Genomic DNA, 22,118 nt, shown 5'->3' on the forward strand with positions numbered 1-22,118 from the left:
GCATTTTATCCTCGGCTGGTGGTTTTCCTTTAACCCTTACTGATGAACTTTCTATATCCCCAAGTCATGTATCCTTAGTGGGTGACTTGTCCTTTATGCCTTGATGGTGAACTTTGTCTATCTAGATCTTTTCCTTGGTTGGTGGCACGTTCTTTATTTGATGTGTTAAAATGGGTGGAAGTACTCATCACGAAAAGCTGATTGTTCAAGAGAGGGAACTCAACCCATTATAAACCCTAGAATATCTCCTTAATTGCCTAATGTGGGACTTGGACCGCATCATCTTCCCCCTCTTCAAGGGTTTTGCAACCTCGCAGAATGACCTCGAGTCACCACCAAGGGACTGCAACCTCGAGGACAAAGTGCTAGAAGATGGGCGCCAAAGGAGTGGCTTTGATACCAATTTGATGCATTACAATAGGTGGGAGAACTCATTCCGAAAAGCTAGCTGTTGAGGAGTGGGAACCCAATCCATTATAAACCTTAGCTTAGTTGCCTGATGTGGGACTTGGACTGCATGATGAACTCATACAAGTAAAAAACCCCAAATCTAGTAGATTTGCCTAACTACAGGGAGCTCAATGGAGGCTCGTCACACTATATAGTAAGTTCTTAAGAAGATGAATCAAAAAATGTAAATAAAGGAAGGAAAATAATGTGGGCCGAGTCGCATATGGGTCAGGTCAGGTTTGGTTTATAATAATTATATTAGATAGAAATGGGCTGATGTAGGTTAAATGGTCAATATGGGTTTGATCATTTTCAATATGACTTGACCCACCCATTTGATGAGGAATGCTGGACACCTAAAGTGTCAAAACTTGGCATAGAGGGACACTTAAATGCCAAAAGTTAGGAAATTGACACTTAAGTGCCAAAATTGGAGCAAAATAGATTATTTAAGTACCAACGATGAGAAAATCTAGCCAAAATGCTGACATGGTGATTTTTTGGCGAGGTAAGTGCAAAATGACTTTGTTTTGCATGTTGACATGGTTAGATAAATACAAAAACGATATCATTTTGCTGATGACGTGATAAATAATTAATATGAAAATTAATTAAATTAAAATTTAAACTAAATTATTTTAAAACATTTTATTTTTTTTAAAAGGGAGGGAGGAAGAATGTGGTTAAGAGTTGAGCCTTCTCGATGTCGCTCTCCTACGACCCTTGGCTCGGCCCAAAGCGAGGGTCGCCGACCCTTGTTAGATCTTGGGGAGGGCCATAACCCTTGCTGGATCTTGGGGAGGGCCGTGACCCTCACCCTAGATTTGGGTTGGGGCTTGTTAGCCCCTAGCTAGGGCCCGGTGACCTCAGCCGACCCTCCCCCCACCATCGCCGACCTTTCTTGGCGATGACAAGGAGGCGATAGTGGCCTCCTTTTTTTTTTTTTAAAAACAAATTATTATTTTAATTATTAATTAATTTTTTATAATTTAATTCATTTAATTTTTATATTAAAAATCAAATCCACGTCAAAACGACGTCATTTTTGTGTTTCTTTACCGAGTCAACTCTTCGGCGAGCCATATAGACGAGAAAAATAATAAAAAATTACCACATAAGATTTTTGGCGGGGTTCACTCGAGATCACAATTAAGTGTTCTACTTTTTTTAAGTGTTCCATTTTTTAAAAAAGTGCAACTTAAATATTACTTTCCTAATTTTTGGCACTTAAGTGTCTTTTCGTGATAAGTTTTAACATTTGAAGTGTACTTCTTCCACTTGACAAGTCTAATTGCCATCTCTTAGCCCTCAATGTAAACACCTCCAAACCTAGCTAGGATCAAGCCCATTTCGAAGTGCCAACGACCCTGCCAACACGTTGATGGCCCACCGGTGATGCGGCAGTGGTGAGCTAGCCTTCCAATCTCTACTTTCTTTCTTTTTAAAGACTTTTTAGCTTCCTTATATTTTAATCTAATTTAACTAAAATTTAGATTAATGCCATGTAGAATAGAGAAAATATCTAAAAAAGCTACATCAACATTTTCTGTTGATAAAATTAGACAAAGTTAATGGAAGGGCTTCATTATACCAATTTAACAAATTTTAACACTTGATTATACTTCTTGTTCATTTTCGTAACAAGCTATCATATTTCTAGTATACTTATCTCTAAATTTAATTATTTCTAAATTTTATTTAAAGTTTTTTTAAATTTAAAACCAAATTTGAACCAAAATGATGTCGTTTTCGTTTGGTCCTTTATGTTTTAGCCATGTAGGAGAGAAAACTAAAAAAAAAGAAGCCACGTCACCGATTTTTGTCTGCCAAGTTGGTTGAAATTAATGGAAGTACTTAATCACACCAATTTAACAATCTCTAATACTTAATTACACTTTTTAAAAATTTTAATATTTAATTATACTTTCTTAACAAGATTTAGACATTTTTATAAATGCAACTTGGATGAAAGTAATAATAATGCGTACTAGTGTATAAAACCGATTAGTCTATGGGACTTGCATTCCTAAAATTTTCCAAGCCCAAAGCATCTTAGGATTTGCTTGGACTTTCCGCTTCCCAGTGCTGGCATTTGGTTAATAAAGTCTCAAAAATATTTATCAAACATTTTATGTTTTTCCAAAATCCCTTAGAAAATTTTTTTTTTTTTTTGTGTCATTCCTATTTTATTTCTACTTTATACTCGGTCTCAGACTTTTACCCAATCTTTTAGGGTGTGGGAGTTGAAACTCACTCTTGAAACTTACGTATCTCCACCCCATCCCTGAAAAGATGAATATTTGAATCTCTCACATCTTCCTTCCAAGCCATTATCCAGTGGTTCCTTAGAAAAGTTGAATCAAACAGGTTTTGGGTGTTAAAATATCTTTTTTCCACTATGTAAGTTTTATAAATAGTCAAATTCACTCCCATAAATAATTAGATGTTTATATTTAGATTGAAGAAAAGTCTCCTTGGTGGCTTTCGGGAGTGAAAATCCCCGAGAAAAAACCACGACCTGCCAAATCTTTCCATTCGTCCATTCGCCGGCCTTCAGCGGAAGCAAAAATTCAATCTTGATTCTCCCGAACCGGTCAGAGCTGGGCATCCCGGTGCAGGAAATCAAGGTCGCTCCTCGTCCTCGCCGCTTGTTTCTCGGGTTCGGGAGATGCAATCTGGCAGCTCCCAGCCTCGCGGCAATTGACGTTCGTGCGGTGCGGTTGGATCCCGTTCTCTCCCGATCTCTCTCGTTGCCCATGATTCTCCCTCTTTCCGTCTGCATGTAGATCGAAATTCGACGGGGTTGATGGGTTTTTGGTGAATTCTGATGTTCTGAACTTGGTTTCATTTGAATCTGAGAGAGACCCTGTTTTTATTTTTATTTTTATTTTTTGGCTCTTTTTTCTCGTTGGGTAGATTGTGGCAAAAAAAAGAAAAAGAAATGGGTTGGATCAGGGATATGAGGAGAGAGATGAGGAGGCGTGAATAGATTTGCGTACGCTTTTGGATGTTTCTGGACGTGGGTTCGCGTGGAATTTTCGAACTTGTCTGTTATATTGCATAAACGAGTCGTTTGAATTGTTCGTCTTTGAACTTTCAAATATGGCTGCTTGACTCTATGTTAATGTTCTCCATTTTAAGTGGTTTGGTCTGAATTGCTTTGATGGGAAGTTTTAGACGGATGTGGGCGATTGATTTCATTGTGAAATACAGGAGTTCGCGCGGGAGTTGTGATCTCTTCTCCGATTACATTTGATTCGGTGCAGATGGAATTCTTACTTTCCAATCTGGTGAATCCTGCTTTGGATTGGGGTTTGAAGGTTTTGGATGCTCCCTCTGTTCGGGCTGTGATTTTCGGAACGTCTATAGGCGGTACTAATGGGATATGCTCGTCATTTCTGTATCTGATGACCCTTTTCTTTATTTGAGTTTATCCCAGCTGATTAATCCTCTTCGTTTGGAAAGGTCATATATTTGTGGATGTTCTGCTGGTGCTGGTGATCATCTACCTGCTTTCTCAGAAGAGTTATAAGCCCCCAAAGAGGCCTTTGACAGAGAACGTTAGTCTTACACTTTTGTCAAGTAGTCTTAACGATTTAAATGGTTCGCCCATATGTGTTTGCACTTTATGCTGATCTGAGTGTGTACTCAATTGCTTCCTCTTGGTTTGATTTGATTATCAGTTATTGATGTTTGCTTTTCATGTAAATCATGCTGTATTCATCTCTGACCTATTGATGTGAAAATAAAATGCATGATATGATAAAAGCTGGCGGTGGAGCTTGATTCATGCTCTTCTGCTTGTATAAGGGGCAGCCAATCTCTGCTTAGGTTCGGACTGCAATTTCATTTACCAATCACAAAGCATAGAAGAAGAAAAGCGACTCTGAATGAAAGAGAAGCTAATGGTAGCTTCAGGGATGATTTCGTTGAGAGGCTGGTTTTTATTACTTAGGGTGACACTAGAAGTAGTGCTGTTTTCTATTGGAACTTCCCTTATTCCTTTTAAGGAGCATATAATTCAAATCATTGGTGTAATTCTTTGCCAAAATAGGCCCCCCCTATCAGATGGCACTTACTGTAGATCCTTTATTTGCTGAAATTTGTTATTGTTTGCTTTACTTTGCTTTAGTCTGATGAACCATTTCCATATGCCTTCTGTTAATAACTGAAAATTTGGTTAGAGTCCATAAGGAGGGAGACTTATGCTTCAAATTAGATGTCAACCTTGCTGCGATTGGCATTGACAGTCTATGACAGTCCTTTTCTAAGTGCATCAATAGACTGCCTCTGTTAAGTTTAGATGGTGATTGAATGGTCCTTGCATTCTGAGATGTGTGCATGGTGTCTGCAGGAAATAGATGAGCTATGTGCTGAATGGGTTCCAGAACCCCTCATTCCTCCACCACAAGAGATAACATACGAAACCCCTGTTTTAGAGAGGTAAAAACAGCCCTCAGTGCCATTCGGTTTTCGTAAGCTATGCTTTTATTCTTGCATACCTTTTATTCATTTTTTATTCAAATCATTTCTCCGGGTTAAAATTATATTACCAGGAAGTGTTTTCGGGATCTCTGCAACAAATGGGTATATATTTTCTAGTTAACTAGAAAAAGAGCACGCTATTTACGTACAAAGAAAAATATTGATGTCAATTTTTATGTAGTATAGAATAATATACTATACAAAGACTTGATGCATTTGGGCATATGAATTCGAATTATCTTAAAACAAGGAAGAGGTGGGATATATGGAATATTTAACAATCATCTTGAATTCAAATTCAAAAAGTGAGAGACTATTCGTTTGGACGAGGGCTTCCAAACACATCATAAGCTAAACCCGTGCTGACGAATAACCAACCTGCAATGAATAGGGAAGGTATAGTAATACTATGAATAACTGATGGACTTTTCACTTAAATTTTTTATAAAATTTTTAGTTTTAAGTTGCATTTGGTTTCTTTTTTTTTTTTTTTTTTCAATAGTAGATAGGTTTCTTCTTCTTGGTTCTCATTTTGGTGAAATCATTGTGCTCTATTTAAATCTCCTTTATTCACCTACCCAACTGAATCAGAGATTCAGAATGTACCATTGTGAATTTTCATTTTTTCGTTGAGATTCCTCTGCTCACCAATTGGCATCATGCAGTGCTGCAGGACCACATGCTATCGTCAATGGCAAGGAAGTTGTCAATTTTGCTTCTGCAAATTATCTTGGATTGATTGGACATGAGAAGTTACTTGTAAGAAAGAGAATTCCTGTAGATATATAACCAAGGTATTGGCTTTTCCTGGATGCGGAACTTAATGCTTTGTCTTTTTGCAGGAGTCATGTACATCAGCCTTGGAAAAATATGGGGTTGGTTCTTGTGGTCCTCGTGGGTTCTACGGGACTATTGGTAAGCAACTGAAAGTAATCAGAGAAGCTGACTTTAAGCAATAACATAAATCTAAATCTTCTTACTTAAATTAGTGCTTCTTTCTTGATTAAATAAGTTTTTTGTAGAGCTTTTATTCTCTTCCCTCCATCTCAGATGTCCACCTCGATTGTGAGGCCAGAATAGCCAAGTTTCTGGGGACTCCTGATTCAATCCTTTATTCTTATGGCCTTTCTACCATGTTCAGTGCAATTCCAGCATTTTGTAAGAAGGGGGACATTGTAGTTGTGTAAGTATCTCTCTAATCGCCTCCATAGATTCTTTTTTGCATGGTTTGTGGCATTGAAAGGGATCTGTCCACATAGAACTTACCACATACATGAAAATCTTGGTTATTTGGCCTTCCTTATTTGTAAGAAGTTTACTGCAATTGGTCTCTTCACCGTCACTTTTCATCTTATTTTTCACTTGTTTTTTGTGGAGCATCACCTTATACCAATACATCACATTCTTATTGAGGGTTTTGTGAGTTTCTGCATGGTTATATCAAGATTTTAGTATCGATTTAGATTTTTTAAAGAGCAAGTAGTCTATTTACTCCCGATGGATTGCTTTTGTTAAAATTAGCTTGCTCACAACATTGATTAGTTTCACCTTTCCAGGGACGAGGGAGTCCATTGGGGTATACAGAATGGCTTGCAGCTCTCTAAAGGCACTATTGCATATTTCAAGCACAATGATATGAATTCTCTTCAAAATACACTGGAAAAAATTACAGCTCAGAATAAACGAGCTAAGAAGTTGCGTCGATACATTGTGGTTGAAGCTATATACCAGGTGTGGTTTTCTAGCTTCTCTTCTCAACTTTGGAGTTTGGCTTGCAATCCTCTTGACTTTCTTGAATAATTTAATGAAAATTTGGAGAGCTTCCTGCCATTAATGAAGATGTATTGTATCACATACTACAATTCCTAGCAACCAGACATGTTTGGTGTATGCATTTGTACCTTTATTGGTTGATTTCAGCATTAATTAACTCCCTTCCATGAGATAGGAATTGACTCCCTGCCATAAGAGGGGACAAGAGTTGAGAGCGACATAGACAAAATTAAGTGGCACTTTGTCCTGCATTCTTTTGCCTGAGATGATTTTAATAATTTTTTTGATGTAACATGCACATTCATTTTTCACGTCTCTGCACTGCACTATGCATTTGCGTTTGACCATAATCTCCTGGCTTTGTTCTTCATTTCTGGAAGGTAAAACAATGGAAGAAAATCACAAGTCTTGAAGAGACAAGGTTAATTCTCATGTTTTAATGGAAATATAATGTGAGCTGCAGGGAAAGAATTATCACCTCTCATACTAATTTCAAGCATGTAAAAGAAAACTGTTTTTTTTTTGGGTCAAAAAAATACTTCTTTGTTTAGTTGTGTTCTTATTTGACTCGATTTTGACAGTTGCATAGCACATGCTAGTTTGCCTTAAAACCATTTCTCCTGTACTTATTGAGTATTGGGATCAGAACCTCATTCTTTCTATCACACATTTCGCAAAGGGATTAGTCTGTATGGTAGATTGGATTCTCCCTTTGATTCTGAAATCGACTTTGCAAGAATGAAAACTCTCTTCACATTTGTCCTTGGAAATGCAATGGATATCTATATCCTTCCTTCGTAGGTCATGAATAGGCTGGAGCAACATGCAAATGTTACAACATTTTGTTTGGTTTCTTCTTGCTAATGTAGTATTTGTTACAATAGAGTTTTGTTTGCATTGTGATTGGCTAAGAAGCTGCCTCTTTGTCCTGGTTAATGTTGTGTGGAATATTCTCTATACTGATTTCCATTCCAATTTTTTCTGGTCTATGTAAGTTTTTTAAGTCATGTGCATTCTTTTGTTTTTAGAATTCTGGTCAAATAGCTCCTTTAGATGAGATAGTAAGACTGAAGCAGAAGTATCTTTTCCGTGTGATATTGGATGAGAGCAACTCTTTTGGTGTGCTTGGACGTTCTGGAAGAGGTCTCACAGAGTACTGTGGTGTCCCAGTAAGTTTGAAGGATTATTTTGATCTTGATTGGATTGGTATAGTATTTGTATTCACAGTTTCTTTCTGCAGGTTGAGAAGATAGATATCATAACTGCTGCTATGGGCCATGCTTTAGCAACGGAGGGTGGATTCTGCACCGGAAGTGCTAGAGTCATTGATCACCAAGTATGGAACGTGTTGACCATGAGTGAAGACTTTTTCTTGATGGATTTTGAAACCATATCATAGATTTAGAATTTTTTCTTTTAAGTAATTGACAAAGAAGGCAAAAGGAGAATCTGCAAGTGGTCAAGTTTGTTTGAATGGTTGGAATGCTAAATTTCTTTTGACTCTCACAATATTAATGCCTTGGTTCTTGCACATTTTCTTTGGCAGCGATTGAGCAGCTCAGGATATGTATTCTCTGCTTCTTTGCCTCCATATCTCGCAAGTGCTGCAATTACTGCTATAGATGTCCTGGAGGAAAACCCTGGCCTTTTGACAAAACTGAAGGCTAATGTTGCTTTGCTGTTCAAAGGTTGGTTTGGACCTTGCTCTTGCTATTTATGAGATGCATTGTTTGTCAAGAATGCAGGAAATACTTGGTGTCTTTTGTCATCCATCCGGCCATGACAGAGCCCAATAAGCTAGTTAGCCAAGAGCACAGACACTCTTGGGAGCCTTCGTGTCACATCAGACACTTCGACATGTGTCTAACACACTTTGACAAGCTCTAACATGTGGTCAATAGGTGTCGGGAAATCTGACACGTGGTCAACTCTTACGATGCTCGAGTCCGGAATTGCAACATGCATGGGGACAATTTTAAAATCTTTCAATAAATGAGTCAAAATGTGAACTTGTAAAAAAAATAAAAAATAATGAAAATAATAAAGGGAGAAAGAAGTAATAAAATGTCAAATTGTAGCGATGAATGATATTAACAAATGATGGATTAATATTTTTAGTGTAAATTCATTTTAGGCTCTTTTTATTATTATTTATTTATTTGTGAATTTGAATCAAATTAATTTGGTTGAAATAATCATAAATATGATCATTTATCATTTATAAATAAATATATATATTTAATATACGTATCCCAACGTATCGAAATTCTCCATTTTTTTAGAAATGACCTATCGGCGTGTTGTGTTGTGTCGCGTCACGTTGCATCACATCATGTATGATGTATCGCGTGTTGGTGCTACTTAGCTAGTTAGTTAGCAGGACTTTTGAAATGAGTAGTCTTTCTGATTTATAATATTTTGTTCCTCTCATAAGATAAGTTATATCTGATCAAGAAAGTTCAGCTCAATTTATTTGTTACTCCTCTTTTCCTGCATCTTTTTTATGATTCAGTGAGTTTGGATTAGCCTTATCAACACTAAAGATTGCAACTGCAGAAGCAGCATAGGATTTCTGTTACCAGTGATGATTTTTTTTGTGGCTCTGAATCATGCTCTAGGTTTATTTCTGTGGAAAGCCAATTGCTTCAATGGCTTCTCAGTAACTTCTGCCTGCATGTCCTTAAGGAGTCCGGGATTCCTGACATTCTAGGATTTTTTTTCCTCATAAACATGTCTACATTGCCAACTATGCAGGAGAAAGTATTTTTTCACTGCAGTCAGTTCTGAGTCTAATTTCCTATTGCAGAACTATCCAGCATATCGGGACTCTTAATAGCAAGCAGTCCAGAATCACCCGTTGTTTATCTTAGATTAGAAAGGTCGACAGATTCTACGAAGGATGACCAACATCTCCTTGAAGATATTGCTGCTCATGTAAGTAATCTATTGCTTTATTTAGATTAAGCCCAGTGAGTCACTTCTGTACCAATATGTTTTTTAGCAAATGGTCTTGTATTGGCAGGTGTTGAACGAAGATTCTTTGCTTGTGGTGGTGTCGAAAAGATCAACACTTGACAAGTGTCATCTGCCAGTCGGGATAAAATTGTTCGTTTCAGCTGCCCATACAGAGTCTGATCTGATGAAAGCTGCTGATTCATTGAAGAGGGCTGCATCACTGGTTCTTAAGGATTGTTAATTTAATAGTCGATGAAGATCTCTTGGATATTTGTTTGATCTCAGGTCTAGTTTTCAGTTTTGGTGTTGTATTTAAACTAGGAATTGACTAAGAGTTGGATGGATAGTACCAGTTCTGGTTGTTAGATTATATGAAGAATTCCTTCTGCGCCTTTTCTTTTGGAAGTTTTCCCTCTTTTTGTATCATTAGCCCTCAACTCTTGCATCACCGATTCTCTTGCTATGGCACATTTTTCCTAATTTAGACAGTTTGTGGGATGTCATAGTACCAACGGTTTTATTTTTTTCTCAATGCAAGTGCTGCCAAATGACATTTTTACACTCGCTACTCAGGTTTTCTTCCTCTGGATAAGAAAAGCGACAGTTAGTGAGTCTCAGACTAAGAGATTATGCTTTACTTGGACAGGTTCAGGTCTTGATTTCTGTTCTAGGAACCTCTGGCTTTAGCTGATATGCCCAATTATCTATCCTGCTAAACTGCTACTTTGTGAACTGATGTATGCCCTGGATATCTACATGCCACTAGGAAGGTAAGCCGATATACCTCAATGTCTTTTGAAGCCAAAGAAATTGATCATTGTGCTTCATGAACTTCAGAAGTTTCATCGTTACTTAAAATATACATAATTGGTCCAATCCAGCAGACTCCTCATCTATGCGGTTCAGTCAGTTTTCCAACTGAATCTCCCTTTGCTCATCGGCTAACATTTTGGTGAACATGTGGTGTCTTGAGCATGTGGATGGTCTTAGATCACACGTAGTTTCTCTGTTCCTGAAGCTGAAATTCCCCAGTTGCCGACCTTTCGGCTTTGGTGAATTCATCTTGTTCTTGTCCAGGATAACACTACAGTAAATTTCTCGTGGGTGTCTATCCGATTCGACTTGCAGTACGTGAGTGTGGTTATTCATGTGTTTCCATGTTGTCCTTTCCCAGAGACAAGCTAGCCTATGATTTATCTCCAGAAAAGCATTTAATTCTTGAAGTGTCTTTATCTTTTCGCACCATGTGGGCGGCCGAGGCGACTGCTTGTGTTGGAGAGCCAACTTATACTCAGTGTGGATGTACTTCCTTTATATGATACAAAATCACCCCTTCATATGTATGCTTGACAACGGGTATCAATGGATATAAAAAATATAGAATATGAGAAATGGCAAAACAATAGCAACTTATTCTTCATGTAATGTTTTGTTCGGAAAAATATTCTAACCAATCCTAAATCTATTGAATGGATGTCGATTTAATCCAAAATTCTTTAATTTGGTTATTTTAGTCCTGAACTTTCTGTGAAATTCTAATATAGTCATTTCGATCTATTTTTGTTGGCAATTGCCAACAAGGTGGTGTGCCACACAAGACGATTGACAATGATTAGATTACCATGTTAATGATTTCTAGCAAAAATTGATTGAAATGACTAATTGAAAATTTCGCGAAAAGTTTTAGAACTAAATTGGTAAAATTGTAAAATTTATGAATGAAATGAGATTCGCATAATAAGTAAAAGGCTGTCTGGGTAATTTTTTTGTTTTGGCTTTCATTTTCTATAAGCTTATAAATCCCGGTTTGCCATGTTTGTTCCAAAATCATACTAAATTATTAGAATATCAACACGATGACCTTTAATACAAACCCATTATCTTTAATACGAGAGATAATATAACTAAAAACCCAAAATTATTATGCAAAGGGATATAAAAATGAATGGACCAATACAACATGTCCTAGCAATGATCTTAAATCTAGTTGTTAAACCGTAGCCATATGTAGGTTGGGGGATGGACACAATCAATAAGATACATCTTTCATCAATTAAGAGTATGTTTGTTTCGCGAAAAATATTAGGTTTCCGGAAAATATTTTCCAACAAGCCATTTTCCAAGAAAATGACTATATTGTCTGACGTTCAGCTGAAACTTGAAAATAGAGTGGAAAATATTTTCAACTATTCGTTATTTAATTTGATTTTCGGAAAAGAAATTACCTAAAAAATTAAATTTTAATTTTTTTAAATTGACTAAGAATATTTAATATTTAATATTATTTATTTTTAAAAAATTGAAATTTTAATTATTTTTTTAAAATCGAATTTTTATTATTTAAAAAAAAACTCCAAACCGGTAGATATATGACAAATTTATCACAAACTAATTTTTGACTATAAGAAATATAAACCGATACACATGTGACAAATATACAACAAATGACCATAAAAAATATAAACTTGTACATTTGTGACAAATTTATTTTAAATTAATTTGTTCGACTGCCAAAAATCCCGATTAATACTATAAAAAAATAAAAAATTAAATAATTATGATATAAGAAGAGTAAAATCCTAAACTAATATATTAAGTCAACTGTCACGTGTCATCAAATTTAGTAATTTGATAATAAAATTTAACGGAAATTAACAAAGGGTAAATTTGCCACAAATGTATCAGTTTATAGTCAATTTATCAAAGATATATCAATTTTGGGGTTTTTATGGTCAAAAGATTTGTTTGAAGTAAATTTGTTACATGTATACCGATTTGGGATTTTTAAAGTATCAACGCTTTTTAATTTTTCCTTTTTTTTTTTTTTCCTTTCTCTTTTTTTTTCCTTCCTTCTTCCTCCTCCTTCCTCCATCGCTACGTGCCTCAACGATGGCTGGCTATCCAATGACCGACCAAGATACAGATTGCCAAATTCGGTGAGCTTGAGGCTTGGTCAATCCAAGTGAGTTGCGAGCCACAAGCTCGCCGGCCTTGGCAGAGCTCGAGCTCACCTGGATTGGGCGAGTCGCGAGCTCGCCGACTAATCTAGGCAAGCCCGAGCTCTACTGAGGCTAGCAAGCTCGTGACTCGCTAAATTTGACGATCTCGAGCCTTGCCCTTGTAGGATTTGGCCTTGGGCGAGGCTAGAGTTGGCCTGTGGCCGGTCGCTGACGACAGGTCAAGGAAAAAGAAAAAGAAAAGGGAATAAAACATAAAAATAAAATGAAAATGTGTTTGGTGAAAGAATGTGAAGTGGAAGAAGTTATGGAAAATGTTTTCCATTTTTCCCCACTTTTGAAGGTGTTTTTTTCAATAACAGAAAACGTTTTCCTTAACTAATTTATTTTTCATGAGATGAATGCCAAAAAATTCAAAAAATATTTTTCCGGAAGTTCTTTTCCGTGAAACTAATGGAGCCTAAGAAGCATAATTTCATCCTAGCCATTACTAATTATGTCACAAAATAGGTCAAATAGTTTCTTATAAAAATATCACTCTATACAATAAAAGATTTGCTAAAAGAGAATATAATCGTTTTGTATTCTTGAAATAATAACTACCGATCAAGGAAACTGTTTTCACTGGAAAAGAAATGTTGGATCTTAAGAAGGCAAGAGGTGTTTAGATGATACATTCAGCATTTTATTACGCTTAATCATTTCAAGTTGAGACTTCTAATAAGGTTATAGTTAATCTTATTAAGAACACCTAGAAGATCTCTAATAAGGTTATCGGACTTTAAGAAGATATAGTACAAGTTCGTACCTGTTGACATCCGGTCGGGAAGTTGTCATCCCTTTATATATTATTGTTCGATCTCTAAGAATTAAGTTGCAAATTGATATGGTAAAAGAGGATCATAATCCGTTGACGTATATAAATTTAGATGAATTGGATGAAACTCAAGCATCAACACTAGTAAAGATTGTTACTCAAAAGAAATCAATAAATTACATTTTTTGACATTAAAAGAAAGCTTCATTTTTAAATTGAACGCATTTACAAATTGTTCATCACTTTCTTCATTTTTCTGCTAGAATCTGGCAGGCGTTGGTCTAAGATGTTGTCTTCAATACATTGATTTTAGATCAAAACCTGTCTATCAGTCACTACATTCTGCCGATCACACTCCTTTAGAGTTGTGCTAAAATTTGACAAAATGGTTTTCTAAGGCTTTCCCCTCGTTTTTTTAAGTCCATGCGGATTTCAATTTGACACGAAACCTTAGCCAACTGTTCCACAAGCTTTCTCTTTTCTATTGACAGATCTGTCTCTTCGTCGACAACGAGCTGATATAAATTTTGACGCTCTTTCACAGTTGAACTGGGACAGATATATAGTGTTATGGTTCTGTTTGAAAGCTTGAGTGCCATTGGGAAAAAGAGTCACGAACTCGTCACTTTTATGCTGAAACCCAGGGACCCTTATGAATCAAATCTGGCCGGAGTAATTCGGCGAGTAAACCTTTTGCCTTGGTTTCAACTGCTGGGTTAGAGATGATTGTTGAATGTCCTTCCCCTGTAAGATGATAGAACTCTTCCCATTTAACCTTTAGAATGTTAATGGAAACTTTGTTAATCAGTGTCGCTGAACTAGAGTCTGTTGAGACGAGGTCATCGCATCTGGTGTCCCCCATGCTCAAGGTATCATCAAGAATTCAGCAATCGGTTTCTCAGCTGCTGTCAATAGTTCTGTAGCTGGTTCCATGGCCATGGTCGAGTGTTGTACCATTGGTTGTTTAATCGGTGGGATTGCCGATTGTTGCACGCTCAATGGACTGGCCGTGACTTTCTGTGTAGGCATTGATCCTGTTGAAGATGATGATACGGCTAACACCACGATGTTCGCACTATGTGGACTTGTTTATGGGTGTATCTGCAGTAACAGGAAGGTCAGCTGCACTGACGACTGAATCACCTGAAGTACTGGTGTCGTTTTGCTTTTCTGGTTCAGCTGCTGTCTGAACTTCTGTGATCTGAACCTCCACAAATGGATCGACGGCAGTGAGTCGTTGCTTCTTGGTCAGGCGAAGAAGTTTGCTCATCGTCCATGTCAGAAACAACGTTGTCAATTGAAGTGTCTGCAGTTTTCCTGCGCTTGACCAAAGAAGTATTCGATACCCCTGAGAGTGTATCCTCGGCACAAGAAATCCATCGACTATCAAAGTGAGGTGTGGTTTTAGGGTTTAGGAGTACATGGGATGTACTTAAACCGATTATGGACTTCTCGAGAAATTTTAGAACAACATTTGAAAAATTGATCATCCTTATGATCAGTCTGTCGGAGAAATAGGAATTCCATCGACTAAATAGTCGGCAAAGTAATCCCCTAAGCGAGTCCAAATTGTCTAGCACAGAACAAGGGAGAGTAAAGGTGTATTTTGTTCCTAGAAACAGTCTCTTTTTAGAAACACTTGTTTTTTTATTTCTATTTTTGGGAATAATTTCTGAGCATTTTAATGTGTTTGGTAATCATATAAAACTTTTGTTACTGGAACAAAAATATGTTTGATACAACTCTAAATATTTTTGTGACTTAAAATTTTTTTTTAATTTTTTAATAATTTTATTACGTTTTTCTTTTTTTCTTTTTCTTCTCTTTTCTCTAATTGGTCGTTGGCCTTGGCCATGGTTGGGCTGGCAACTAGCCAAATGAGGGCAGGCGAGGTTGTCGGCCTCAGGGGAGCCTCACTAGCCATCGACTCACTGGCCTTAGGGGAGCCTCACCGGCCATCGGCAAGGTCCCCCCGAGCCTCGCCTTGGCTGCGTGAGGCTCGCCTCCCAAGATTTGGCGAGGCCAAGCCTCGCCCGACCATCGCGCCGGGCAACACCGACCTTGCGGTGGTTGGGCGAGGCTTGGCCTCACTAGATCTGGGCTAGGTTGAGCCTTGCCCAGCCACCGCGAGGCTCGTGGGGGGCCTTGCTGGGGGCCGACAAGCTTAGGATGACCTTGTTGCGGGTTGGCGAGGCTCCGGCGAGGTCGCTGGGCCTCGTCTAGCTGGTCCCTGGCCATCACCAAGGCCAGCAATTGGCTAGGGGAAGAAGAAAGGAAGAGAAAAAGAAAGAAAAGAAAGGGAAGAGAAAAGAAAAACTTGTTTCTTGAGTTGTTCTCGAGAAGAAGAAATAATTTTGTTTTTGTTTCTTGTTTCTATTCCAAATCTATTCCTAGGAACAAAAAAATTACCAAATGCATTTCTGTTCTATTTCTATTCCGGGAGACAAAAGAACAAAAACAAGTGTTCTCTTAAACGTTACCAACAGCACATAAATTTCGAACCCGGGGTAGAATTTACCTTTTGGAGAAATATGGCAGGGAGAACAGAAGCTAGAACCTTCCCTTAGAGTTTCTTTACTTGGTAATGTTGTGATAAGAGGAAGAAAAGATGTTGAATTGGCCGCTTTTTAGACATTTATCCTGAAATCTTTAACACATGATTTTCACAGCTCGAATGCTAACATCATGGGATGTAGTTCATGCATTATTCTCCACCAGCTGCACAAGAATTTGGCAAATGTGATGCCTGAAAACTCTCCATGAATGATGCATCAACAAGGCCAAAGTAGTAAAACCAAGAAATTTGTCCAAAAAGTAATAAATTTATTGTACTTTTGACAATTCAGTCACAAATTTCTCAATCTAACTAATTGGGTCATAGACATTTTTACATTTTGTCAATTGATTCAATTCAACCAATTTTGGCTGGAAATCGCTGATATGGACGCCGACCATCTGAGGTGGCATAACCCACATTGACATGGACATTTTTTTTTTGAATTATATATATTTTCCCTTTCTTTCTTTTTTGTTCTTTTCTTTTCTTTTTCCCCTTTTTTCCTTCATTGGCCATTGTCGAGCCTTGTCAATAGTTGACAGAGGTCACTAGCCTCAGGTGAGGGATGCTTGGGCCTGGGTAGGTGAGGGCTACCCTCGGCTGATTAGGTAAGAGCGGCCCTTGGCAATCTAGGACTTGGTGTTCCTCACTTAAGGCCAACGAGGGTGGCCCTCACCAACCTAGGCTCAAGCATTCCTCGCTCGAGGCCAATGAAGGTAGCTCTTGCTAGAGGTTGGCAACCTCCACCAACTATTGACGAGGCTTGATGGTGGCCGACGGAGTAAAAAAGGGAGAGAGAAGGAGGAAAAAGAATATTAAGGAAAAAAAGAAGAAGAGAAAAGGAAAAAAGAAGAAAATAAAAAAATGAATAAAAAATAAAAATACTATAAAAAATTATTCACATCAACAGCGGTCATATCATGTAAGATGACTAACATTCATCTTAGCGATTTTTGGCCAAAATTGACTGTATAAACTTAATTAGTAAAATATAAAAAGGTTTATGACTCAATTGGAAATACTAAAAGGTTTAGAACTAAATTAGTAAAAATGTTTTAGGGCTTTTTTGGACAGTTTTCCCGGCAAGACCATAAAATTATAGATAGATATAAACATAGAGTCCAACTTGGTCAAATACATTATTGATAAGTCAGTCACCCAATCCAAACCCGATCCGACTTTCCCTTTTTGATTTATATTGCCGACTTTAACTTGGATATGCATCCATCCGAAATAGTAACTAGCCCAATTCCTCTTTTTTAAATTTCCAAATCGGGTGTCCATCGGATAAAGGCCATACATTTCCAAAAAAATCTCCTACGAGAATTTGGACTTCCACGGTAATTGTGCTTTTCCTGTCAACCATTAAGACCCATCATGACAACAGCCACTTATGCGGTAGTCTTGAACTAAATTCGATTAAGGACCCGACGTAAAATGATGCGAATGCAAGAGTAAGGACGGCCACGATTATCTTGCTCCAAAACCTTAATATAAGGAAAACAAAATCATACATAAATTAATGCAAATCAATCTTAGAAGCAAATTAATATTTTAACCAAAATTATTGTTCTATGGAAGGCACAGCATACATAGCAAGTTTCTAAACCCAGATCTCCGAATGGTTTACATTGTGGGCTAATGTTCTGCGAGAAGCAACAACGAGGAAATCGCCTCCATGTCGTCGATACGATCTCTCAGTTTCCGGCGAAGGTCTTCAAACGATCTCTTTAACTCTCCGAGTTCTGGCAACCCAAGTTGATCAGCAGGAGGTTGGCCTTTGACAGCTCGTTTTGCTTTCACCATCTTCTCCAGCATCTCTCCTCGCTTCTCCTCTGCGTTCAACCGCTTAAGTAGATCGAGGAGTTTTTGGTTTAGATTATCATCGGTCGTGTTTTCATCACGAGATTCGGCGCCTTTGCTTGTGCCCTCATCCGGAGTCCGATCTTGATTTCTAAATCGATGAACAATAGATTCGACGTTCGGATGCCCGAACGAGAAGGGTTTGCCTCCAGGGGAAAACACGATGATCGCGATCTGGACGGCACAGAGGATGGCAAGCTCGTTCGCCTTCTTGAAAAGCCCGGTTCTTCGCTTCGAGAAAGTCACTTGCCTCGTGCTACTATCTGTCACCATCTCGATCTCAATCTTGCGTCGACCCATGATTAATTCCTTCAGGGCGAAGTTTCTATAATCTCTTGCTTTGATCAATAGCAGAATACAATATGAAGAACTTGAGGATCCATTTCGACACGTATATATAACCATTATTTCAAAACATTCGAGATTTCTAATTCTGATTTTGGAACCTTACTACCATATGTAGATTAGGGTTTACTAACAAGGCAAGTTCTTTAATTCTCCTTCCTTTATGTGATTAATGAGTTTAAACTGGGCCCGAATTGGATGAGGTGGATCAGATTTTTTTGATTGAATCCTTCTAGTAGAGTTCAAACAAGATAATGGTTGTTAATTTGTTTTACCTATTTTTGTTTGGAGCAGTGGCAACTAAGGGTCCGTTTAATAACGGTTTTATTCCAGGAAATAATTTCCTTTAAGAAATAATCTTTTTTTTTTTTTTTTTATTTATATTCCTTGGAACAATTTCTTAATAAAAGAATGTGTTTGGTAACCATACAAAATTTCTATTCTCGAAATGGAAAAAGAATATAAATGCTTTTAGTACGATTCACAATTTTTTTTTATAATATAGAATTTATTTTAATTTTTTTTCTTATTGTTCCTTACCGCTGTTGACCTCTGTTGCCACCAACTGCTAACCACCAGCCGTCGCCGATGACACCGTTGTTGTGTCAACTACAACGGTTGGTGGTTGTAGGCTGTGGGTGGCATCATCAATGGTCATTAGTGGGTGGGGTCGGTGGCTAGCGGTGACGATTGACGGCGGCCGAAGGTTAGCGATTGACGGTGGTAGTGGTCATCGGCGATCGGCCAGTAGCGGCGGCACTAGTCTGTGGCAACAACGGTTGATCTACCAACCGGCGGGTGGCGACATTAGCAGTCATCAGCTGCAATGACGACGACATCAGTTGGCAACTGCAACAAAGATGGGTGGCGGCCGGCAAATAAAAGGAAAGAAAACAAGAAAAGAGGAAATAACTTATTTCAAGAAATTGTTTGTTTTTTTTTCTTGTTTTTATTTCAAATCTATTCCCCAGCCATTAATCTATTCTTGATAATAGGAAAATTAATTAATGTTACGAAATGAATTTTTGTTCTTTTTTTTTGGTTTTAGGGAACAAAATAAAAGAAATTGGGTTAAATAAAAATGGTACCAAACAAGGCCTTTGTACATATCCAAGAAGACCAAGCGTGGAGACAAAGGATGTACTCCTTTTGATTGTACAAAAGAAGGGGGTCCACGTTTCTTATAATATATATACTTTAAGGTAAATACCATGAAAAACCTTGTGATAGCTTTAATCAAAGCTAATATTTTTACCACAAAAAATCCCAATAGTATGTCTGTAACAAATTTACTTTCCATTAGTTTCCTTAATTTTTAACGTCAAATTATTGAGTTGAATAACATGTGACAATTGATGGATATACTAATTTTAGGTTTTATCCTCTGTTTGTTGTAAGTGTACTGATTTATGATTTTTCGTAATAGTAATCAAATTTAATGGAAACTAACATATACAAATGTACTAGTTTGGGGGGGTTTGTGGTTAAAAATTAGTTTAGGTAATTTTGTCATATGTGTACCAGTTCAAGATTTTTGATAGTAAAAAAATTAGTTTTGGATAAATTTGTCACAAATGTATTGGTTTTGGGTTTTTCATGGTATTGACTTTATACTTGATGGGTGGGATCAACAAGGGTTCAGAAGAAAAGAAGAAACGATGAGAGAGAGAGAGAGATAGATTTACTTTTATGATTTTAGCTTGCAGTTGCCGCATAGTGAACTTGTTGGAGCCATCGTACAAAGGAACAAAAAAAAAAAAAAAAAAAAAAAAAAAAAAACATGCAAGAGTTTTTGTTTCGGCATACGTAAAGAGATGATTTGTGTTTCTCAAATGTATAAACAATTATGACTCTCATCTTTCGATTATAGTGAATTATTTGCTATTAATTCTCCTCGTGGAGTAAGTACCAATACTCGAATCAAATCACGTAAGTCAGTGTCATTTATTGTTTCTCATTTGTTTCTCTAGTGATTCCGCATTGATTTAATTGCAAGATTTAGCATTTCCATGTTAATTTTACAACAATTGATATTAGAGTTTGTGATCAAATTTTCTAAAATTTTGATTTGGGGCTTTTGCTCGTCTAATTATTATCTAGAAATTCTGCTATTGTAATTTTGTTTGAAGTAAAAGTAGAAATTGAGAAGTCTTATAGGATGAATAAATTTGGGTTATGAAGCATCAACATGGAGGCACTATTAACAACTCAATATTGGTTGAAGCACTGTAGGATAGGGCTAAGTTGCCTAGGCAATGAAAGATGCAGAAAAGGATGTGCTAATGACGAAGGCAAGGAATATAATCATGTTAAACCTATTGCATGGGGGTGTTAATAAAGGTGGTTGAGGAGAAAGATTATGGGCAAAAACTCCAAGCCCTCTATGTAATGAAGGGTTTGAACAATTGCTTATATATGTTGAAGAGAATGTTTTGGTTTAGATACACTAGAGTTCTGTTTATCAAATCCCACCTAAATGAGTTTATTCATGATGGATTTAAAGAACGTGGGTGAAATCCTAGAAAATGAAGAACGTGGTATGATGTTATTAGCTTCTTTACCACAACCATGGGAGTACTTTACTAATTCACTGCTATATAATTACCTCAGAAGAAGTAAAGTTTGCTTTGTTCAATGAGGAGTGGTAGAGAAAGTCGTACCATGATAGTTTGACGCACGATGTAGCACAAGAACTAGTAATTCAAGGTATAGATCAACATTGGGATTGAGTAGCAGCAAACGTAAAAAGCAAGTTGAAGTTACACTATAGAATGTCTAAGGGATGCATGAAGTGCTTTGAATGTCTTAAGGAATGGCACATTAAGAGAGATTGTTTGAAGCTGAGAAAGAGAGGTGATAGGCATAATGGTACAAGTAGTGTGGTGAAAGTTACCAAGGAGAGGGCCAATGATGCAAAGGCTGTCTAGTGTGTGACTATTGGCTCATCAGAAGATAAATGGTTGCAAGAGTTAGGGTGTTCTTATCATATAATGCCTCATAAGAATTTGTTTACTACTTATCATACTACATATGGTGGAAGAGTTTTGATGAAAGAATAACACAACTTGTAAGGTTATGGGGATATAGACAATTTGGGTTTGAATGCACTATGGAGTGGTGCACCCATTGATAAACGTGAGGCATATATTGGAGCTTAAGAAGAACCTTATTTCTCTAGGGACACTTGATGACATCGGGTGTAAGTACGCCACTGAAGCTAGAGAGCCAAAGATCTCTTGAGATGTCATGATAGTGATGAAAGAAAAAAAAAGTGAATACTCTTTATCATTTATTAGGAGAGACCTTAACATGATATGTTGTAGCTTCATCATGTAAGTAAGACTCCAACTTGACTTAATTATGACATATGCAATTAAGTCACATGAGTGAGGCATGTATGATAATGCTAAGTAAGAGCGGGAGAACAAGGAAGCTAAAGTTATATAAGGACTCATCTTTGGGAAGCAGTGTTGGATTAAGTTTATTATAACTATTGATTCGACCAAGTAACAGGTTGAGTACATTTATCTAGACATTTGGTGTCCATCTTCGATTCCTTTGAAAGGAGGTGTCTAATATATGATAATATTTATTAACGACCATTTGATGGAATGTATGAATATACTTTCTGATGCATAAATTTGATGTGTTCGATCATGTCAAGAAACTTAAGGAATTGATGGAGAAGTAGTCAAATAAACAAACCAAGTGCTTGAGGATCGATAATGACTTAAAATTTTGTGGTAAATATTAGACTAAGTTTTCTAACACCAATGTAATTAGAGCTTTTACTTTGGGCTTGAACACATGATGATTTGTTCAACAAGTTTTAAATTCAATCAAGCTGTTTATCTATAAACATTGTGGGGTTGGATGTTATTTAGGTGTTAGAAACAATTGAAGTGTATTAACGATT

The 22,118-nt window shown here is 37.1% G+C and overlaps 2 protein-coding genes across 8 annotated transcripts; one reads left to right on the forward strand and one right to left on the reverse strand.

Annotated features, from left to right (window-relative positions):
• The first annotated feature begins 2,907 nt into the window (after positions 1–2,907).
• LOC104440802 (long chain base biosynthesis protein 1) lies at positions 2,908–10,161 on the forward strand. Of its 7 annotated transcripts, none has more exons than XM_010053781.3 (13): positions 2,908–3,077; positions 3,664–3,822; positions 3,916–4,010; positions 4,805–4,893; positions 5,601–5,694; positions 5,778–5,850; positions 5,986–6,118; positions 6,492–6,666; positions 7,737–7,877; positions 7,949–8,044; positions 8,255–8,396; positions 9,515–9,642; positions 9,731–10,161. In XM_010053781.3, exons 2-13 carry the CDS (start codon positions 3,717–3,719, stop codon positions 9,902–9,904), a joined length of 1,446 nt encoding a protein of 481 aa, XP_010052083.2. In that variant the 5' UTR covers positions 2,908–3,077; positions 3,664–3,716; the 3' UTR covers positions 9,905–10,161. The 7 variants fall into 7 exon arrangements, with proteins under 7 accessions (XP_010052083.2, XP_039167272.1, XP_010052080.2 ...); XM_039311338.1 differs by having other exon boundaries at positions 2,909–3,179; XM_010053778.3 differs by having other exon boundaries at positions 2,909–3,169.
• A 7,447-nt stretch (positions 10,162–17,608) lies between these two features.
• LOC104442539 (agamous-like MADS-box protein AGL29) lies at positions 17,609–18,157 on the reverse strand. Its single transcript, XM_010055959.2, has one exon. The coding sequence runs from the start codon at positions 18,155–18,157 to the stop codon at positions 17,633–17,635; it is 525 nt and encodes a 174-aa protein (XP_010054261.1). The 3' UTR covers positions 17,609–17,632.
• Between the last annotated feature and the right edge of the window lie 3,961 nt (positions 18,158–22,118).

This window comes from Eucalyptus grandis, chromosome 4 (assembly GCF_016545825.1).
Source record: "Eucalyptus grandis isolate ANBG69807.140 chromosome 4, ASM1654582v1, whole genome shotgun sequence".
NCBI classification, from domain to species: Eukaryota; Viridiplantae; Streptophyta; class Magnoliopsida; order Myrtales; family Myrtaceae; genus Eucalyptus; species Eucalyptus grandis.

Excerpts from the sequence above, each read along its gene's own strand:
- LOC104440802 (XM_010053781.3), top strand. The coding sequence starts at position 3,717 with ATGGAATTCTTACTTTCCAATCTGGTGAATCCTGCTTTGGATTGGGGT. Across the intron at positions 8,045-8,254 it reads CTAGAGTCATTGATCACCAA|CGATTGAGCAGCTCAGGATA; the intron begins GTATGGAACGTG and ends TTTCTTTGGCAG. Across the intron at positions 8,397-9,514 it reads TGTTGCTTTGCTGTTCAAAG|AACTATCCAGCATATCGGGA; the intron begins GTTGGTTTGGAC and ends TTCCTATTGCAG.
- LOC104442539 (XM_010055959.2), bottom strand. The coding sequence starts at position 18,157 with ATGGGTCGACGCAAGATTGAGATCGAGATGGTGACAGATAGTAGCACG.